Source organism: Saimiri boliviensis, chromosome 4 (assembly GCF_048565385.1).
Source record: "Saimiri boliviensis isolate mSaiBol1 chromosome 4, mSaiBol1.pri, whole genome shotgun sequence".
Lineage (NCBI taxonomy): Eukaryota > Metazoa > Chordata > Mammalia > Primates > Cebidae > Saimiri > Saimiri boliviensis.
The window spans coordinates 52,033,375-52,049,371 of NC_133452.1; the positions used below are offsets into that span (position 1 = coordinate 52,033,375).

General features: G+C 40.7%; 1 protein-coding gene across 2 annotated transcripts in view; it reads right to left on the reverse strand.

Annotated features, from left to right (window-relative positions):
• Positions 1-14,929, reverse strand: part of DCBLD1 (discoidin, CUB and LCCL domain containing 1) — a 67,191-nt gene extending 52,262 nt beyond the window's left edge. For both annotated transcript variants that reach the window (XM_039467475.2, XM_039467476.2), the window contains exon 1: positions 14,552-14,929. In XM_039467475.2, coding sequence (XP_039323409.1) covers positions 14,552-14,795 — 244 coding nt within the window. In that variant the 5' untranslated portion in view covers positions 14,796-14,929. The remainder of the gene's footprint in view (positions 1-14,551) is intronic.
• Between the last annotated feature and the right edge of the window lie 1,068 nt (positions 14,930-15,997).

Below are 15,997 nucleotides of genomic sequence, written 5' to 3' on the forward strand. Positions count from 1 at the left end.
GATTTCATTAGTTGTATCCTTGTTCTTCTAATACTCAAGTAACAACAGGTTTCAACACATATACAATCACCCATGTGTGGGTGTGAGAAAATTTCTTCCCATGTCTAACATCAAGTGAGCTCTTGATGACTGCAATCTTTTCAATCAGAAAGGAGAGCTTGCAATTATTACAGAGTTTTGTCTGATGGTAGGGCAAACTGATTTTCCATGGTATCATTAATTCTATTCTCAGCCTTACTCTCTTAGAAACTTTGCTCTTCAATTGTGCTTAGCTTTTTACCTTATATGCTGCCAGAAGCAAAAGAAAAACAGGGGCAAAAGGGCCTCAGTTGCTACGCGAAAATGAACAAAGGCAAAGCAGAAGCTGTAATGATAAAATACAATAATTATTCAAAATCTTTAGTTTTTCTGAAAGGAATATGGATAATAATACTATGCTGAAAGAAGTTACAGCTATCGACTAGAAACACATGACCATGTTTTATAAAACTGTTTGACAATCTCTTTCAACCTTATTCTCACCATATATAAAACAGATGCTAATGATATGACTAGAGATCTAGTGAGGATGATAATGCTGTTGACTCAGTAGATGAAACATTTGAAAGTAAAATAAAAGGAAACAAGGAATTTTTCAAAAGTCTCTCCATGGAAACTTTCAACATTCCTATCAGCTAAAAGTATCACTTAAAATAAATCAGTCTGAATTTATGAAAATGAACCAAATCATTTCAAGATGTACTATGATTCCTCTGATTCCCTATATAACATGGGATTACTTCCATCAGTGTCCAAAGACATCAATAATTACCATGCTAAGATATTTAAAATATTCATAATTTGTAGCCAATGGAAAAAAATTTCAAAATCTAGCCAATGCTATTCTTTAATGTGCTATACATAATATCAGTGAACACTGAAGTTCTTGGTCACTCTGCAGTCTTGAGACTTCTGCTGAAAAGCAAAAGATTATTAGAAGGGTTGTGGATGTGGGCGAGAAGAGTTGACACACCTATCATTTCCTAATTAATAAGTTATTCCATATCCTTGGGAGGTGACAGAGCATAATGGTTACAACCTGGATTCTGGCACAACCCTGCCTAACACTGGCTTTGTGGCGTTGGGTGAGTCTTCTTACCTCTCTAAGGTAAAACCAAATTCCATCATCCATAATATAAAGACAACAATACTGCCCAGTCCATAGGATTAATATGAGCATGAAAAAAGAGAATGCTAATAAAAGCAAATTATCAAGCAAAGAGGCAACCATATAGTAAAAATTCAATATATTAACTGCTACTGTTTTTATCTTAAAATTCTACACATTATGAAAGTATCAAAAATATTGCTTTGAATTAGCTGACTCTGTCCAAATTCCATCACTCATTGGCTGTATGATCTTAAGAAGTCCCCCATTCAGTATATATCAATTTTCCTCATCTCTAAAATTACCAACCATAGCTGGGTGTAGAGAAGATGAATGAGGTGCTGTGTGTGTGCTTTAATCTGCTGAGAAAGTCTAATTAGAATGCATTTCCAAGTATTTATCTACTGCCCATTTACTGCTATGTCAGCATGTCCTGAAGTAGACACCGTGGTACTAGTCTGGGCGGTTTATCAGGAGGTTGTGCCCTCACCTTCCTCAGAAGAGCAGCAAGGTCAATAAGCTTGCAGAATCCCACCTTTTTCTTCACCACAGAACATCTCAAAGCCCTTACAGTGCATAGTGAAGCTCTGATGCGTGTTACAGTTTACAGCATTTCCCAGAAAACTTTCTTCTTGGGTCATCTCCTGGGAGTAGCGTTCTGTGGGACATACTGCTGAACTCCTGGGTTAGACTCTCACAAGTGGGACACACAGAGAGATTCCATGACAGGGCTTCTGAGATAAAAGATCCTATGTGGAGAAGTGGACTTTGGCCTCTGGAGTTCTAAAAATGATACTAAAATCATATTATGTGACTCAATTCAAAATCAAGACTTTTCCCACTGTTGTTATTAAGTTACGAGTACTTTGCTGGCATCTACAACAAATTAGACACATTGGTTAGGAGAAGTTTCTTAATTTCAAAGAAGAAGATTTTTAAGAAAAAAACTTGTTTGTACAGCAAAACAATTCTAAGACAACTGTTTTTCTCTGTGGAATAGATGCTTAGGATAAGGAAGACAGAGAAAAGAGGCTGCTGACCTTTACTAATAATGTCAGGATGTTGATGTAATATCCAAGCCACCACTGCTTCAGTTGAAGATAAGTAAGAAATCTTTCCTGTCACTAGAACATGCTATCTTTTCTAACCTTTGTTTCATGTTAAATATGCATACTGCCAATATTCAGACAAAGTGTAATAGTGACATTGACTTTTCTCTCTGGAATCCAGAAAATCCAATATTACCAAGTAAAGAAAGAGTTATCTGAGTTTTAGAAATTAAAACTGTAAACATATCTCTTTTGCACATAGATGTGAGTTTTCACTTTCACAGATAATAGTTTTTTAAAAATTAAGAGCCAAAATATTACTGGGAAAGGAAAAAAAAATCATAAAATTACAAAAGGGCCCTTACTAAAAATTAGCATTTACCGAACATTCATTTGTAAAAAGTAGCAGAAACAGTGTTCTAAGGACTGTATACTACTTTATTTAGTCTTCATGACAACCATATCTGATAATCATAGTTTAAAAAATTTGATTACAAATTATTTCACTTATATACACACATAAATATGCATAATTAAAAACTGATTACAAATTATTTCACTTATATACACACGTGCATATGCACACACACACATATACAAAGAATAATTTCGCAAACATCAAAGTGTATACCCAGTAGCTTATATGATAGGACATCTCTTATACAACAAAATTGAAGCCCACAATCCCCTTTCTTCACCACACATCCCTTCTAATATCCCTAGTCTGTGTGTGAAGGAGTCAAGACTCTGAGATGCAGAGTAACTCCGCCCATGTGGCTGGGCTGCGATCAGGTCCTAACTTAAAGCTAGTCTGACTTCAAAGACAATGGAATGCAATCCTGTGCTCTAAGGCCACTATTGCCTAAGTCATCCCTCTCAGAGGTGACAAAACTGAGGTAGTGCTATTTAAGACACTGTCCAACCTCACATTACTGCTGAGCAGCACAACCGATGTTAAAACCTACATTACATTTAGTTATTGGTAGTCGCACTCTTTTTTGTCTCAAAAATTAACATGAGAAGAAACAGTCACATTTAAGAGTTTTTTTGTAAAAAATGATGATATGAGAAGTTCTATCACTCTCTTTAATTATTGAAGTACTCTTCAATAGGCTATTAAGACAATAGTCTAATGAGAGGTCACTATTTTACTTCCAGCAAAGTTCTCCACTTTGCATAGCTCCTGAAAGATGCTTTGTAAATGAAGATGTCAGTGTATTAAAGTGCTGCTTCTCACACTTCAGTTTGCAAACTGATCATCTGGGGATCCTGTCAAAAGGCAGGGCCTGGAAAGCATACATTTCCAAAAAGCTCTTATTAGTGACTATTCTACTAGTTCCTGAAAGACATATTCTGAGTAGCAACAGACTTAAAAAGCCCTCATTATTAAGAGGAATATTGCCAGGAATATTTTTTAAAGTGAAAGAAAATCCTCAAGATAAAAGTTTTGCATGGTTTAATTTTAACATCTATTCCTAAAATTGGAACACATCTATATCTGATACTTATTTTCACTCCAGATTTCATTTATAAGTTCAGGAAAGACAACGATAAGTTCCTGGATCTATATTTAAGCCAAGATGACATTTCTGACACCTGGATAAAAGTGTCAATTCAGGAATTACTTGAGCACACTGTGGAAAATAAACAAAGAAATAGGATGAGAAGATTTGTGCAAGCGTAGGTTTGTACACCATATACAGGGAACAAGCAATCAATGTTTACTGACAAGAAAGTAGCAAATCTCATTGAGGAGACAGATAGTATATTATCATACATCTAATAAGGTATGAAACATGAGAGTTGAGAGAAAAATAAACCTCATAAAACTCGTATCACAGTCCAGTCCTAAAAACTGTACTGCTTTTGCACATTCCATATTCTAAACTGCTGGATTTACTGCAATGCTATGAAAAAAATGGTTAGCTACCAGATGGGACTTTCAAAAATCTTAATATTTCTATGGCAAATGTCATCACCCTTAAGAGAAACCAAAGACTATTAATTTCAGACTTAATTGCATAAGTAATCCCCTCAAACTGTGTTCCTCTATGACTTCTTTTCTAACGTTTTCTCCCCTGGATAGGAATATATGATGGGTATCCTTGGAGACAAAGGGCAGGAAACCATTTCAAGGCATTTAGAATTGTGAGATATGTGCCTGGGTCCCACTCTGAGCACACAAAGTAAATGTATCTTGGGTAAATAATTGTTTCTCTGAATCTCAGTTCCCTCCATAGCTCTCAGAATTGTTGGGATTACATTAGATATAAAAAACATATAACAATTCAAAATACATGTGAAGATAGAGGTTTAAAATTTGTCTATATGAAAAATCAGACCGGACAAGCAGTAACAGTGATTTGATGCTTGAACCATTGAGCAAACTGTTGACAGGGAAGTACTTTTACTTGTAAGAAACTAACATTCCAAAGATAACTTGTAAGTCATAGAGAAATGGCAGTTTTATAATGGAGAGATCAATGTCTCACTTCCACTGGTGATTCAGAGCATCACTAAAAGGGGGGCAATAATCACAACAATAATAATATATGCATCCTATTGTGATACAATTAGAAGTACATAGCACCTTTGAAAACTTTTACCAAAAACACTTAGCCTGAATCTAATCAAGTCTTTAGGTCAAATTTCAGGCTTATACAGAAATACAGGGATAGTGCACCAAGCAGAAGATAAACTACTCCAAAGCAGTGAGTACACTCTAGGATGTGAGCTGTGTCACAGAACAACTGAACCTGGTTTCCTACGTGGGGTGGGGTCAGGGACAGATTAAAAGTGACTAAAGAGACACAATAACTAATATGTAGACTTTGGATCCTTGTTTGTACAAACCAAAGGTTAAAAGACATGTTTAGGATAACTTTGGGAATTCGAATATGACTCGACTATTAGATAATATTAAAGAAAAACTATTAGTATTCTTAGGTGTGCTCAGAACATTGTGGCTATGCAAGAAAATAGTTAGAGATGCCAATGAAATAGGAAAAAAGTCAAGAAATCCTTAATACATTCTTAGTTTATTAACAGATTTTGAAGTCTCAAAAGACTTGTAGACCCTTCGGAGCTGGCAGCAACAGTAGGTACAGGGCCATTTCTCTGCCTGCAACAGGCCATCTCCTATTTTAGACTCTTGGCAAAGCAGGAACTTCCCAGGGGTCCCAAAGAACTGGTAGGTGAAGTAGGGGCAAACCTTGGTTCATTTATTCTCAAAATAAGCAGCCTCTATTCCAAAATCCTCAGAATGGAAGCAATTCAATATACGAATCTCATGTGCCAGTGGTCCCATGGGCCATTAAGTCTACGGTTTTCTCTTTTGGGCTGAAATCAACTACATTTTTAATCTGAAGTAAATTTGTTTTTGTGAAAAGCAATAAAAAGGCTGAATTAAAGCCACTCAGCCATGTAAAAATTAGGTGATAAATGCAGAGATATTTACCTGTTTTCCCTGTAGGAAATTTTATGCCTTGGTAATTCAGATTTAACTGGACATCACACTTTTAATGTCCTCTTGTCTTGTTCTTTGTCAGAAATAATAGTGAAATAGTTTTTCTTTCCTTTCTATTTTTCAAGAATAGTATGCTTCATAAAAATCATTTACACGTAACCTTTAAGCACAACCACTGAACATGCTCAAATGCAAAAATTGAGCTATACAGTATTAGTTCTCAAGGATTTAAATTTTTCGATGAAAGAAAACAAAGACTATTCTTTTCTTCTGCAGTAAATGTAAATATGTTAAACACTGAATAAAAAGGCCACAATAGTGGTTATAATTTGAGTTTGAAGACGCTGACTATAAAAACTAATGTGGGTCTCAATAAACTCCAAATAGTGTAATAATGAACAAGCCTGATCCATTCAATACAAATTAAGAACTTCACCAAAGAAGCATTAAAAAAAATATACCTTATCTTTCTGATACTTAGTATATTTAAACATATGTACTTTTCTCAAATAAAATATGAATAGGCAAATTACTTTTGACTCTATTAGTAAGGAAAAGTTATTTGAATAATATAAAACAAAAATCTTGACAAGACACATCTGATATAAGTTGGCCCGGACAAAAACTCCACTTTCCCGTTACATATTTCTCAGTAGCAATAAATGATTTAGAAATAAGTTCTTGGTTTATGTCAAAGAAAATTCTAAAATAAATATAAATATGGAATTTTTCCAAGTAATATAATAAAAAACTTTTAATAAAAATTTGATTTATTAAAGCTGAATATAAAACCATACACAGACTGGGCAGCAGGGGGGTAATCCAGGCATTAGTTTTATTGTTGTTCTTTATACCTTTATTTATAGTTTACAAATATAATTTTATGTCCATATATTTAATAAAAACAATAGTAAATGTGTATGTATACACATATATTTGCTATAGGAGTATGTGTATTTGCATAAAATTTACATATGTAAAACATATTTACATATGTGCATATTTATATAAAAATGTATAGAACCAAAACATGTCCTCAATGGTTCTATGTGTAACATTTTCCAAGATTATGATATGTAAGGGCAATGTTATTTATTGACACCCTGCTTTGTTTCACAACTGTTCTGCTTCTGCTGTAAGCATTAGGGAAGATCATTGGGAAAGCAGGGAAGAAAGCTCCAACCTAAGAGAAACTTATTCTTTTTTCTTTTTTTTTTTTAAAAAAGAAGCTGAATCATAACTCTATTTTTAAAAGGTGGGGTGGTAAGGGGGTAACACAGAGATACCTAATCTTGTTTCAATATTATCCTTTGAAGCTTTTCCTACAAAAAAATCTACCTAGCCTAAAATTCTTGTTGATCTGGTTTGGATGTTTTATTCCCTCCAGATCTCATGTTGAAATATGATCCCAAATGCTGGAGGTGGGGCCTGGTGAGAAGTATTGGATCATAGGGACAGATCCCTTATGAATAACTTAGCACCATCCCCTTGGTGATGAGTTCTTGCTATTACTTCACACAAGAGCTAGATGGTTAAAAGCATCTCTCTTGCTCTGTCTCTCACTATGTGATGCACATGCTTCTCCTTCACCTTCTGTCATGACTGTAAGCTTCCCGAGGCCCTCACCAGGGGACAAGCAGATGCTCATGCTATGCCTGTACAGCCTACAGAAACAAGCCAAATACACCTATTTTCTTTACAAATTTCCCAGCCTCTGGTATTCTGTTATAGCAACACAGAACAGACTAATACAATCATATATTATTATACACAAGACACAAGACATTTCTGCAAATATTCGGTATATTATCACACAGCCTGTAGCTCCTAAGGAAATAGCTAATAAGAACTAGATTAATAAATCAAGTAGAAATGGCAGTGAACAGTAAAGTTATACATGACAATATGGCTTAACACAGTACTGATGTCACAAGTGCCAAGACACTGTCCTTGAATGATCTGTGAGGTGAAGTAGGCCCCTGATACCCCAATTGTGTAAGCATAAGCTGATCAAAGGGATCACTGGTCTAAGTCAGTGGATCATTTGCTACTCCCTCTAGTTTCAAGACTGCGGGCCCCTCACTCATGGCAGCTTTCCTACTGTTGCCTGTAAAAGGGTCTCAGGGATTCCCAATTCTTTTCAGAGTTGAATTTAGTTATTTTCTGTTTTCTTTTCTTTTCTTTTTTTTTTTTTTTTGAGACGGAGTTTCACTCTTGTTACCCAGGCTGGAGTGCAATGGCACGATCTCGGCTCACTGCAACCTCCGCCTCCTGGGTTCAGGCAATTCTCCTGCCTCAGCCTCCTGAGTAGCTGGGATTACATGCACGTGCCACCATGCCCAGCTAATTTTTTTTGTATTTTTAGTAGAGACGGGGTTTCACCATGTTGACCAGGATGGTCTTGATCTCTCAACCTCGTGATCTACCCGCCTCGGCCTCCCAAAGTGCTGGTATTACAGGCTTGAGCCACCGCGCCCGGCCTATTTTCTGTTTTCTTTTTCGTTTTGAGACAAGGTCTTAGTCTGTTGCCCAGGCTGGAATGTGGTGGCACCATCAAAGCTCACTGTAACAGCTTCCTGGGGCTCAAGGGATCCTCCCACCTTAGCTTCCCAAGTAGCTGGGACTACAGGTGTGTGCCACCACGCCTGGCAAATTTTTGTATTTTTTTGTAGAGGCAGGGTTTCGCCATGTTGCCCAGGCTGGTCTGGAACTCCTGGACTCAAGTGATCTGTCCAGCTCAGCCTCCCAAAGTGCTGGGATTACAGGAGTTAGCCATCTCGCCTGGCCTAGTTATTTTCTTAAATACATCCACAGTGTTTCCTAAGGCTCCACAATAGTCATAAATACAATTTCTGTTTAAAATAACATAGTGAATATTACCCACCTTTCAGTTCTTTTAAACCTCAACCACACCATTCACGTACTGACTCAGGAACTAGTTATCTGGAGCCTGCTACCTGCCAGGCACTGTACTGGGTGCTAGTGGTGAAAGAAGAGGCTGAGATTCATCTCTGTTCTCATGGAACTTAGGGAATCCTCCAATGCCTACCTCCAACCCCTCAGAATCCCTCCTCTTCAACTCCCACTGAAAGGTAAGTTTGGCAGTTGGTTCTAGATTCAGCATACCAGGGCTCACAGTCACAACTGTATTTCCACATAGGGTTAGAAGTCATCACATGGGTTTGTTTTATTTTTCCCAGCAAGGCAAACAACTATTTAATAAACAAAGCAGACAATGAACATCTGGATGATGACATCCACATGACTCCTTCAGTTTGCAAAAAGGCAAAACTATTCCTCAGTCTAATGAAAAAAAATCTGAAATTCTGGCTATTACTTTTCCTTTCACCCTCGATGCCAAATTTCTAATATACCAGAACGAATTTCTCTATTTTACATATATACATTTAGAGTTTTATGTTCCAAACTGTATTAGACATACAATTTCATTACTTTGCCATGTCCAGGTTTTAATTTCTTTTCTTTTTTATTTTCTTGAGACTAGGTCTTACTCTGTAGCCCAGGCTGGAATGCAGTGGCCTGATCTCAGCTCACTGCAACCACTGCCTCCCAGGCTCAAGAGATCCTCCCACCTCAGCATCCTGAGTAGCTGGGACCAGAGGACATTATCACACCTGGCTAGTTTTATTGTATTTTCACTAGAGATGGGATTTTGCTGTGTTGCTCAGCCTGGTTTCAAACTTCTGAGTTCAAATGATCAGCTTGCTTCAACCTCCCAAAGTGCTGGGATTACAGGTGTGAGCCACCTCCAGCCAGTTTTGATTTCTTAACTACAGTGAAGTTTGAGTCTTTAACAACAGGGTGGGAATTGTGTTTTCACTGCCTTCTCACTCCATCCTCAGTAAGCACCCATTCCCTATTGAGTTCTCAGTATGGCCATTGTTCAAGGCACAAAACTCCTCATGGACCTTATAATCTATTAGGAGGAAGGCAGGTAAATTAAAGTGTACATACATTGTACACTTTGTCGGAAGAAGTAAGTGCTCTAGAGTGGTGGTCGCCAACATTTTTGGCAACCGGGACCGGTTTCGCGAAGGACGATTTTCCTTGTATGGTGTTGAGTGGGAAGGATGATTTTTGGATGAACCTGTTTCACCTCAGATCATCAGGCATTAGATTCTCAAAAGGAGCATGCAACCTAGATGTCTCAAAACAAGCAATTCACAATAGGGTTCAAACTTCAATGAGAACCTAATGCCCGGCTGATCTGATGGGAGGCAAGCTCAGGTGGTAATAGTCCATAGCCTGTTGCTCATCTCCTTATGCGCAGCCCTGCTTGGTCACTGACAGGTAGCAGTTCCCAGCCCAGAGGTTAGGAACCCCTGCTCTGGAGAAAACTGAAAGCCAAGAAGGGGAATATGGAGTTCTGGGAAAATAAAGAGAGGGCTTCACATGGTTAGGAAAGGTTTCCTTGAGAGGGCAACATTTAAACAAACACTGAAGGAGGAGCAGGCCTTGTGGATATTTGGGGCAAGACTATTCCAGGCAGAGAGAACAGTATGTGCAAAGGTTCTGAGGTAGAACTGTGCCTGCCATCTTGGAGAAACAGCAAGAAAACTGAATGGCTAGAGAGGCCAGAGGATGAGGGAGCATTTCAGGGAATGAGATCAGAGAGGCAGTGGAGGAGACAGAACAAAGAGGCCTCAATATTTGTCAAATCAATAGTAATAAACAGTAATGAATACTAAGATAGTTAACATTTATTGCTTTATTTCTTGTAATAAAGAAAAACAACTAATTGCTCTAATATGTACAGAGTTGACTTTATTCTTTAAAACACACGTAGAAGTAGTTCTAAAACACTATGGGATATATTTCCCAGAACAAACTTTTTTTTCTGCTTTAACATGACTAAAACCTTTGCTAAATGCTGCAATTAATTTAATGTCCCCATGTGTCTTAAAAGTAAGACATAATTCCTCATAAATGTCAGATGGCTTACTAATTTCCAAGTTGTGGTTTTTTAATATGATTTTCAAGTCTGCATCAGTTCCACAAGGTTAAAGGGTTCAAACTGTAACATGAAAAGTTAATAAAAGCAGTTTGGGACATTATTCAGAGTTCAAATTCTGCTTTAAACATAATTTGATTTGTTCAATGAATTCTTCTAACATCTTTCTTCTCTGAAACATTAATATATAACTTAATGTTTCTGAGTGTTACAAATTACATGTACTAGAGCCAAAAGATATTGTACATATTGTTCTGCTGGCATGTTCCCTTCTTTCTGCTGTATTTTCATTTAAAAGGCATCCTTACACGTAGAAATAAGCATGCCAAGAGAGCTGGGCTTGATAAACAAAATTAATTAGTAGAAGCAGCAGATGTATACCTTCATAAAGATCGTCAGCAGGCTCTTTATTACTTGGTTTCTACTAGTTAAGAAGTAATTTGAAAATATATCCTAAACACAAAAAGATTGTTCAGTTCAACTCAAGGAACACTGAGCACCTTTGTCAGATACTAGAAGACAAAGACTATAGCCCCAGTCTCTGGCCTCAGGATCTTACAGTCTACAAGGCTGACTGAATCCCAGACTCGCCCCTGTCCAGGTGAGATGAGGGAAGGGTGAGTGCACACACTGGCACAGAAGGTGACAGAATAAATTTGTGCTGACTTTTAAAAAAGCCACTCACCTAAAACATCATCTATCAGCTGATCCTATGCCTAACCCAGCATAAATGACAAATGATTTAACAACAGACCTTCTAAATAGCACATTAAGAGTTGGGAAGAGGGTTTTGAAGCAATTTTTAAGTAAGCAAGATTTGAACCTCCACTTACAAGTTTCCTCACAGACCAAGTGCTCATTTTTATTCTTCACCAACACTTAAATGACAAGGAGGAAAACTTTAGCTAATAACCATTTGCAAATCTTGTGGTGAAGAAAGAAGCAAGAGAGTTTTAGGTTGCACAAATTCATTAATACAAGTGAAGGGTATTTTATTTTACAAAAATTTTATGTCAAGGTAATAAGGTGGGACTAAACCCAAACCTATGAATTTATACACATTGAATAAAAACCAATAATCGACTTAATGTCTTATTGTGTAAGGTCAAAATTATATAAAACAATCTATGTAAATATCTACCTTTAGTTAAATGGATCCAGAAGAACAGGGCATAAGGAGCTGAAATAATCCCAAGCTCTGGCCACTAAACCCAAATGCCTGGGACCTGGCTGGCTGCAAACAATGGAAGGGGTAGACACTTTAAAAAAAATTCAATTTAACAAAAACACCAGATAGGCAAGCAGCTGCCCTACAAAAGATTCAGTATAGCTTCATGCGGTCACCAGACTCTGACACAAAAAAATTTAATTAATTGTATTGATTAGGCATATAAATATTTAGGTTAAATTATGACATTTGTTTCCTGAAACTACACAATAAATAAAAGTCTAATACGAAATTGCCTATAACACAGATGGTAGCATTTTATCACAACCCTAACATTATAAAATGTTTCCCGGTCTCAAAGTTGATTAGAATCAGAATTATCTGAGGTAACTTTTGAAAGTGCCTATTCCCAAGCCCCACCCACTAGAATTTGATTCAAAATAAGGGGTGGGAGCTTTCTACATCTCCAGACAGATTAGTGATCAGATAGGCTGGGGAGTCTGGGGGAACTAAGAAGCACCAGACTAAGCTGACAACGAGAGCTATGAAACTTAAATGCAAAAATAAAAAATACTATTTTCTTCTCACCAAAAGCAGACTAAGCTGCCCTATTCTAAACAGAGAGCCCCAGTATCATTTATGACCACCATCCGATTACACAGACAAAAGTATATCTCAAGACCTAAAGATAGGTGTGCATGTTTATATGTATGAAGACTTGAAAAATAAGTGACCAAGTGCTAGTTGGGAAAATCACAGATGTGAGAAATATTAAAAAATAACTGATTATGCCTCATCACTCAAGATGTATCAGCAATGGAATTCCTAGATGTGTTTCAGTAAATGTCTCAAATCTAAGCCTTACTCTTTGTGTGTGATTGAATACCTGCTCCTTCACTGGTTCTTTTAACATCCTGAATACATAGGATGTTTCATGGAAACTATCTCTTCTTCCATTAGTCAACCGCAATAAAGTTTCAGATTTGAAGCCCAGTAAGAATCTAAGCAACTACATGCCTGTAGTCCCAGCACTTTGAGAGACCGGGGTGGGCGGATCACTTGAGCTCAGGAGTTCAAAACCAGCCTGGGTAACATGGCTAAACCCTGTCTTTACAAAAATATACAAAAATTAGCCAGGTGTGGTGGGATGCACCTGTAATCCCAGCTACTCAGGAGGCTGAGGCAGGAGGATTGCTTGAGTCCAGAAGTCGAGGCTGCAGTGAGCTGAGATTGTGCCACTGCACTGCAGCCTAGGTGACATAGTGAGACCCTGTCTAAAAAATAATAATAATTATAACAATAATAATGTTTTAAAAAGAATCTAAGCAGTCGCACTTGTTCCTAGAGAACTGCTCTCACAAAGTGCCCAGTTAACAGCCTGGATGACCATACAAAATCCAAAACTTTATTGGGAAACATCAATGACAGTTTTGGCCAGATTAGTACAGGAACATACTGTTGGATTGATTTTCATAGACATAAATTATTAAAGGTGCACCTTCAAACAGTGACTTGAGAAAAAAATAGAAATATTTAAAACATACATCATAAAAGCCCTACACATTTAACTAAAATCTTACATATTTATTAGAATTTTACAATCTGCCTAGTATTGTGCTATATACAGTACTAGACAAACTCAGTTGAGGGTTTTGCGGGTTTTCTTTTTTTAAACAAATTGGTAGGTAATATAAACTTAGGAACCACTATCAACATCTTGAGTATTAGTGTTTCAGAATGGAGGCACAGTTCAGTGAAAAAAATGCCGGCACTGGTTTTAGTTTAGATTCTTGTTTCACCAGAAAGTACGGTGGTTTGGGGAGCTGTCAAAGTACTCGGGATAGACTCAGCGCCATTAAATAAGCTCAGGCTTATAGCGCCAGGAGCAAGGGAGGAGAGGAAACACTGAAACAACTCGGCAGAAAGCTGGCCCTAGCTATAAAAAAAAAAAAAAAAAAAAAAAAAAAAAAAAAAAAAAAAAGCACGAGTTAATGAGGATGAATGAAATAGAGACAGGGCCGGTAAGCGGGGTTGCTGCTTTAATCTGGACAGGCAGAGGGTAAACCCAGTTGTGGGTTATTTAGGTCCAACTCCAAGTCAAAGACCAGCTCTAGAGAAAAAGCAGCCTCGTTGAGAGTCTACGCGCTCAAATACACAGGAAGCCACACGATTCCAACTTGCGGCGCCAGCAGGACACACGGGAGGAGGTGGCGGCACCGCCCGCGCGCCCGCATCCAAGGCCAACCTCGACAAACGTGCCCCGGCCATTCCGCACGAGCCCCGAACGCACACGCCGGGATTCCAGCTCCGCGCGGGAGGAGCGGCTTTGTCAAAGGGCGGCTGGAGAGAAGCGGCCCGGCAAACGGCTGTCTCCTAAGGCGACCTCGGGTCAGGTCCCTTCTCACGGGGCGGGTAGAGTCAGGAAGTCTGGAAACTAAGTGAAACGGGCTGGGGGCGCGGGGGTGGTGGCGAAGGGAGAAAGTTCAGGGACGCCTGGTTGATTCTCTGGTTTTGGGGGGAAGGAAGGACTCTGGTGGGGGACCGACCTGGAACGCAGTAACCTACTTCACCCCCGGCCCCGCAGGCACAGCCGGACTCCGCGGGTGCAGGCGGCGAGCCCGGCTTCCTTCTGCTCTCCGTCCTCCAGGCCCGGCCCGGCCCGGCCCGCGGCCCGCAGCCCGCAGCCCGCAGCCCGCAGCCCGCCCCCGGGGCCCCGGGGCCCGCCGCCTGCCGGACGCGCTCTACTCACCCAGCTCCTCTGCCTGCAGCCGGAACGGGGCGGAGACCGCGAGCAACAGAGCCAGGAGGCTCGGCCCGGCAGTCCCCGCCAGCGCGCGGGCGCCGGACACCACGGCCCGGCCGGGCGCCAGCTTGGCAGGCTCGGCCTCCCCTCGACGGACCCTGAGCCGCCGCTGCCCGGGCCTGGCCGCCTCCTCCGCGGCGGAGCGCTGCGCCAGGCCGGGGCGCAGCGGCTGCCCCGCACCGAATCCCATTGGGGCGGCTTTGAGCCCAGCCCCGCGGGGGCGTCTCCCGCCCCGCCCCGCCCCGCACGTCGGCCCCCAGAGGAGGAAGTCGCGCTCCCAGGCAGCTAGCCACTGCGAGGCCGGAGGCGAGCCAGGCGCCGCCCGCGCTCGCCTCCACGTATCTGGCGCTCCCTGCGGCGCTCCTTCCTTCCCCTCCGCCCCACCTGCCCAATGCACGTGAACCTGCTTCGCAGCAGGACACCTCGCAGCGAGACCCGCCCCTCGCCGCACCGTGCGGGAGTCCTTCTCGGAGGGGCTGAGCCCGCGGCGTTGCTCTGGGAGGCTGGCCACCTCCAGGGTTTTGCCAGCCCGCGGGGCTGGGCATGCCAGGGATAGCCACACCGAGAGACTGGAAATATTTTGATGATAGGATGATGACAGTGCCAAGTAGGACCTTAACTCATTCACTCAAAAGTTACTCAGTTCAGCAGTGCGCTTGTCAGGAGCAGGGCTAAACCCATGTGGCACTTGCAGGCATTGAAAATAATCAGGCAAGTATTCAATGCAAATTGCAATCAGTGACACGAAGGGTGCTTTTGAAGCACATTTAGAGAGCTCTAATTAGATGGCGGGTAACGGGGTTGAGGGAGGAATCAGCTAGGAGAGGGCTAAGTGGCATCAAAGCTGAGATTAAAGCAGGAGCTAAAATAGACAAGTTGTGCAAAGAAGCTGAAGAAGGAAAGGGCCAGGTGGCTGGAGCACGGTGAACAGGTGGGTGCACGGCCAGATGTAGAAGCTAGTGTACAGAGTAGGGGCCAGGACGTGCAACTAAACAACCTAAAGGATGTTTAACTTGGTCTTGGGAGCAGTGGGCAGCCACGGAAGGTTCAGAAGGCGGAAGGACTCGACACGTTGATCCTCTAAGGAGTTGCAGAGAAGGGTTTGGGGAGGGCAGATTGGAGAGTGGAGAATTACAAAGCTATTACCGAGTAGTTGAATAGGGTGGTGGCAGTGGGAAGTGACAAGGACAGATTAGATATGTATTTTAAGGGTTATCTTACGTCTCTGGTCCCCTGGGGTCCCCGTTTACTTCCCCTGCGCGCTGCCCCCACCTTCGCACCACGGCGTGGCACTCTGAGGTTTCATGTAGAGGTGCAGCGCAGGGAAGCATGGAGGCGGAGAGGAAGCAACAGTCCCTCCAGTGGCAAATAGTGGCCCCTTATGTGATCTTT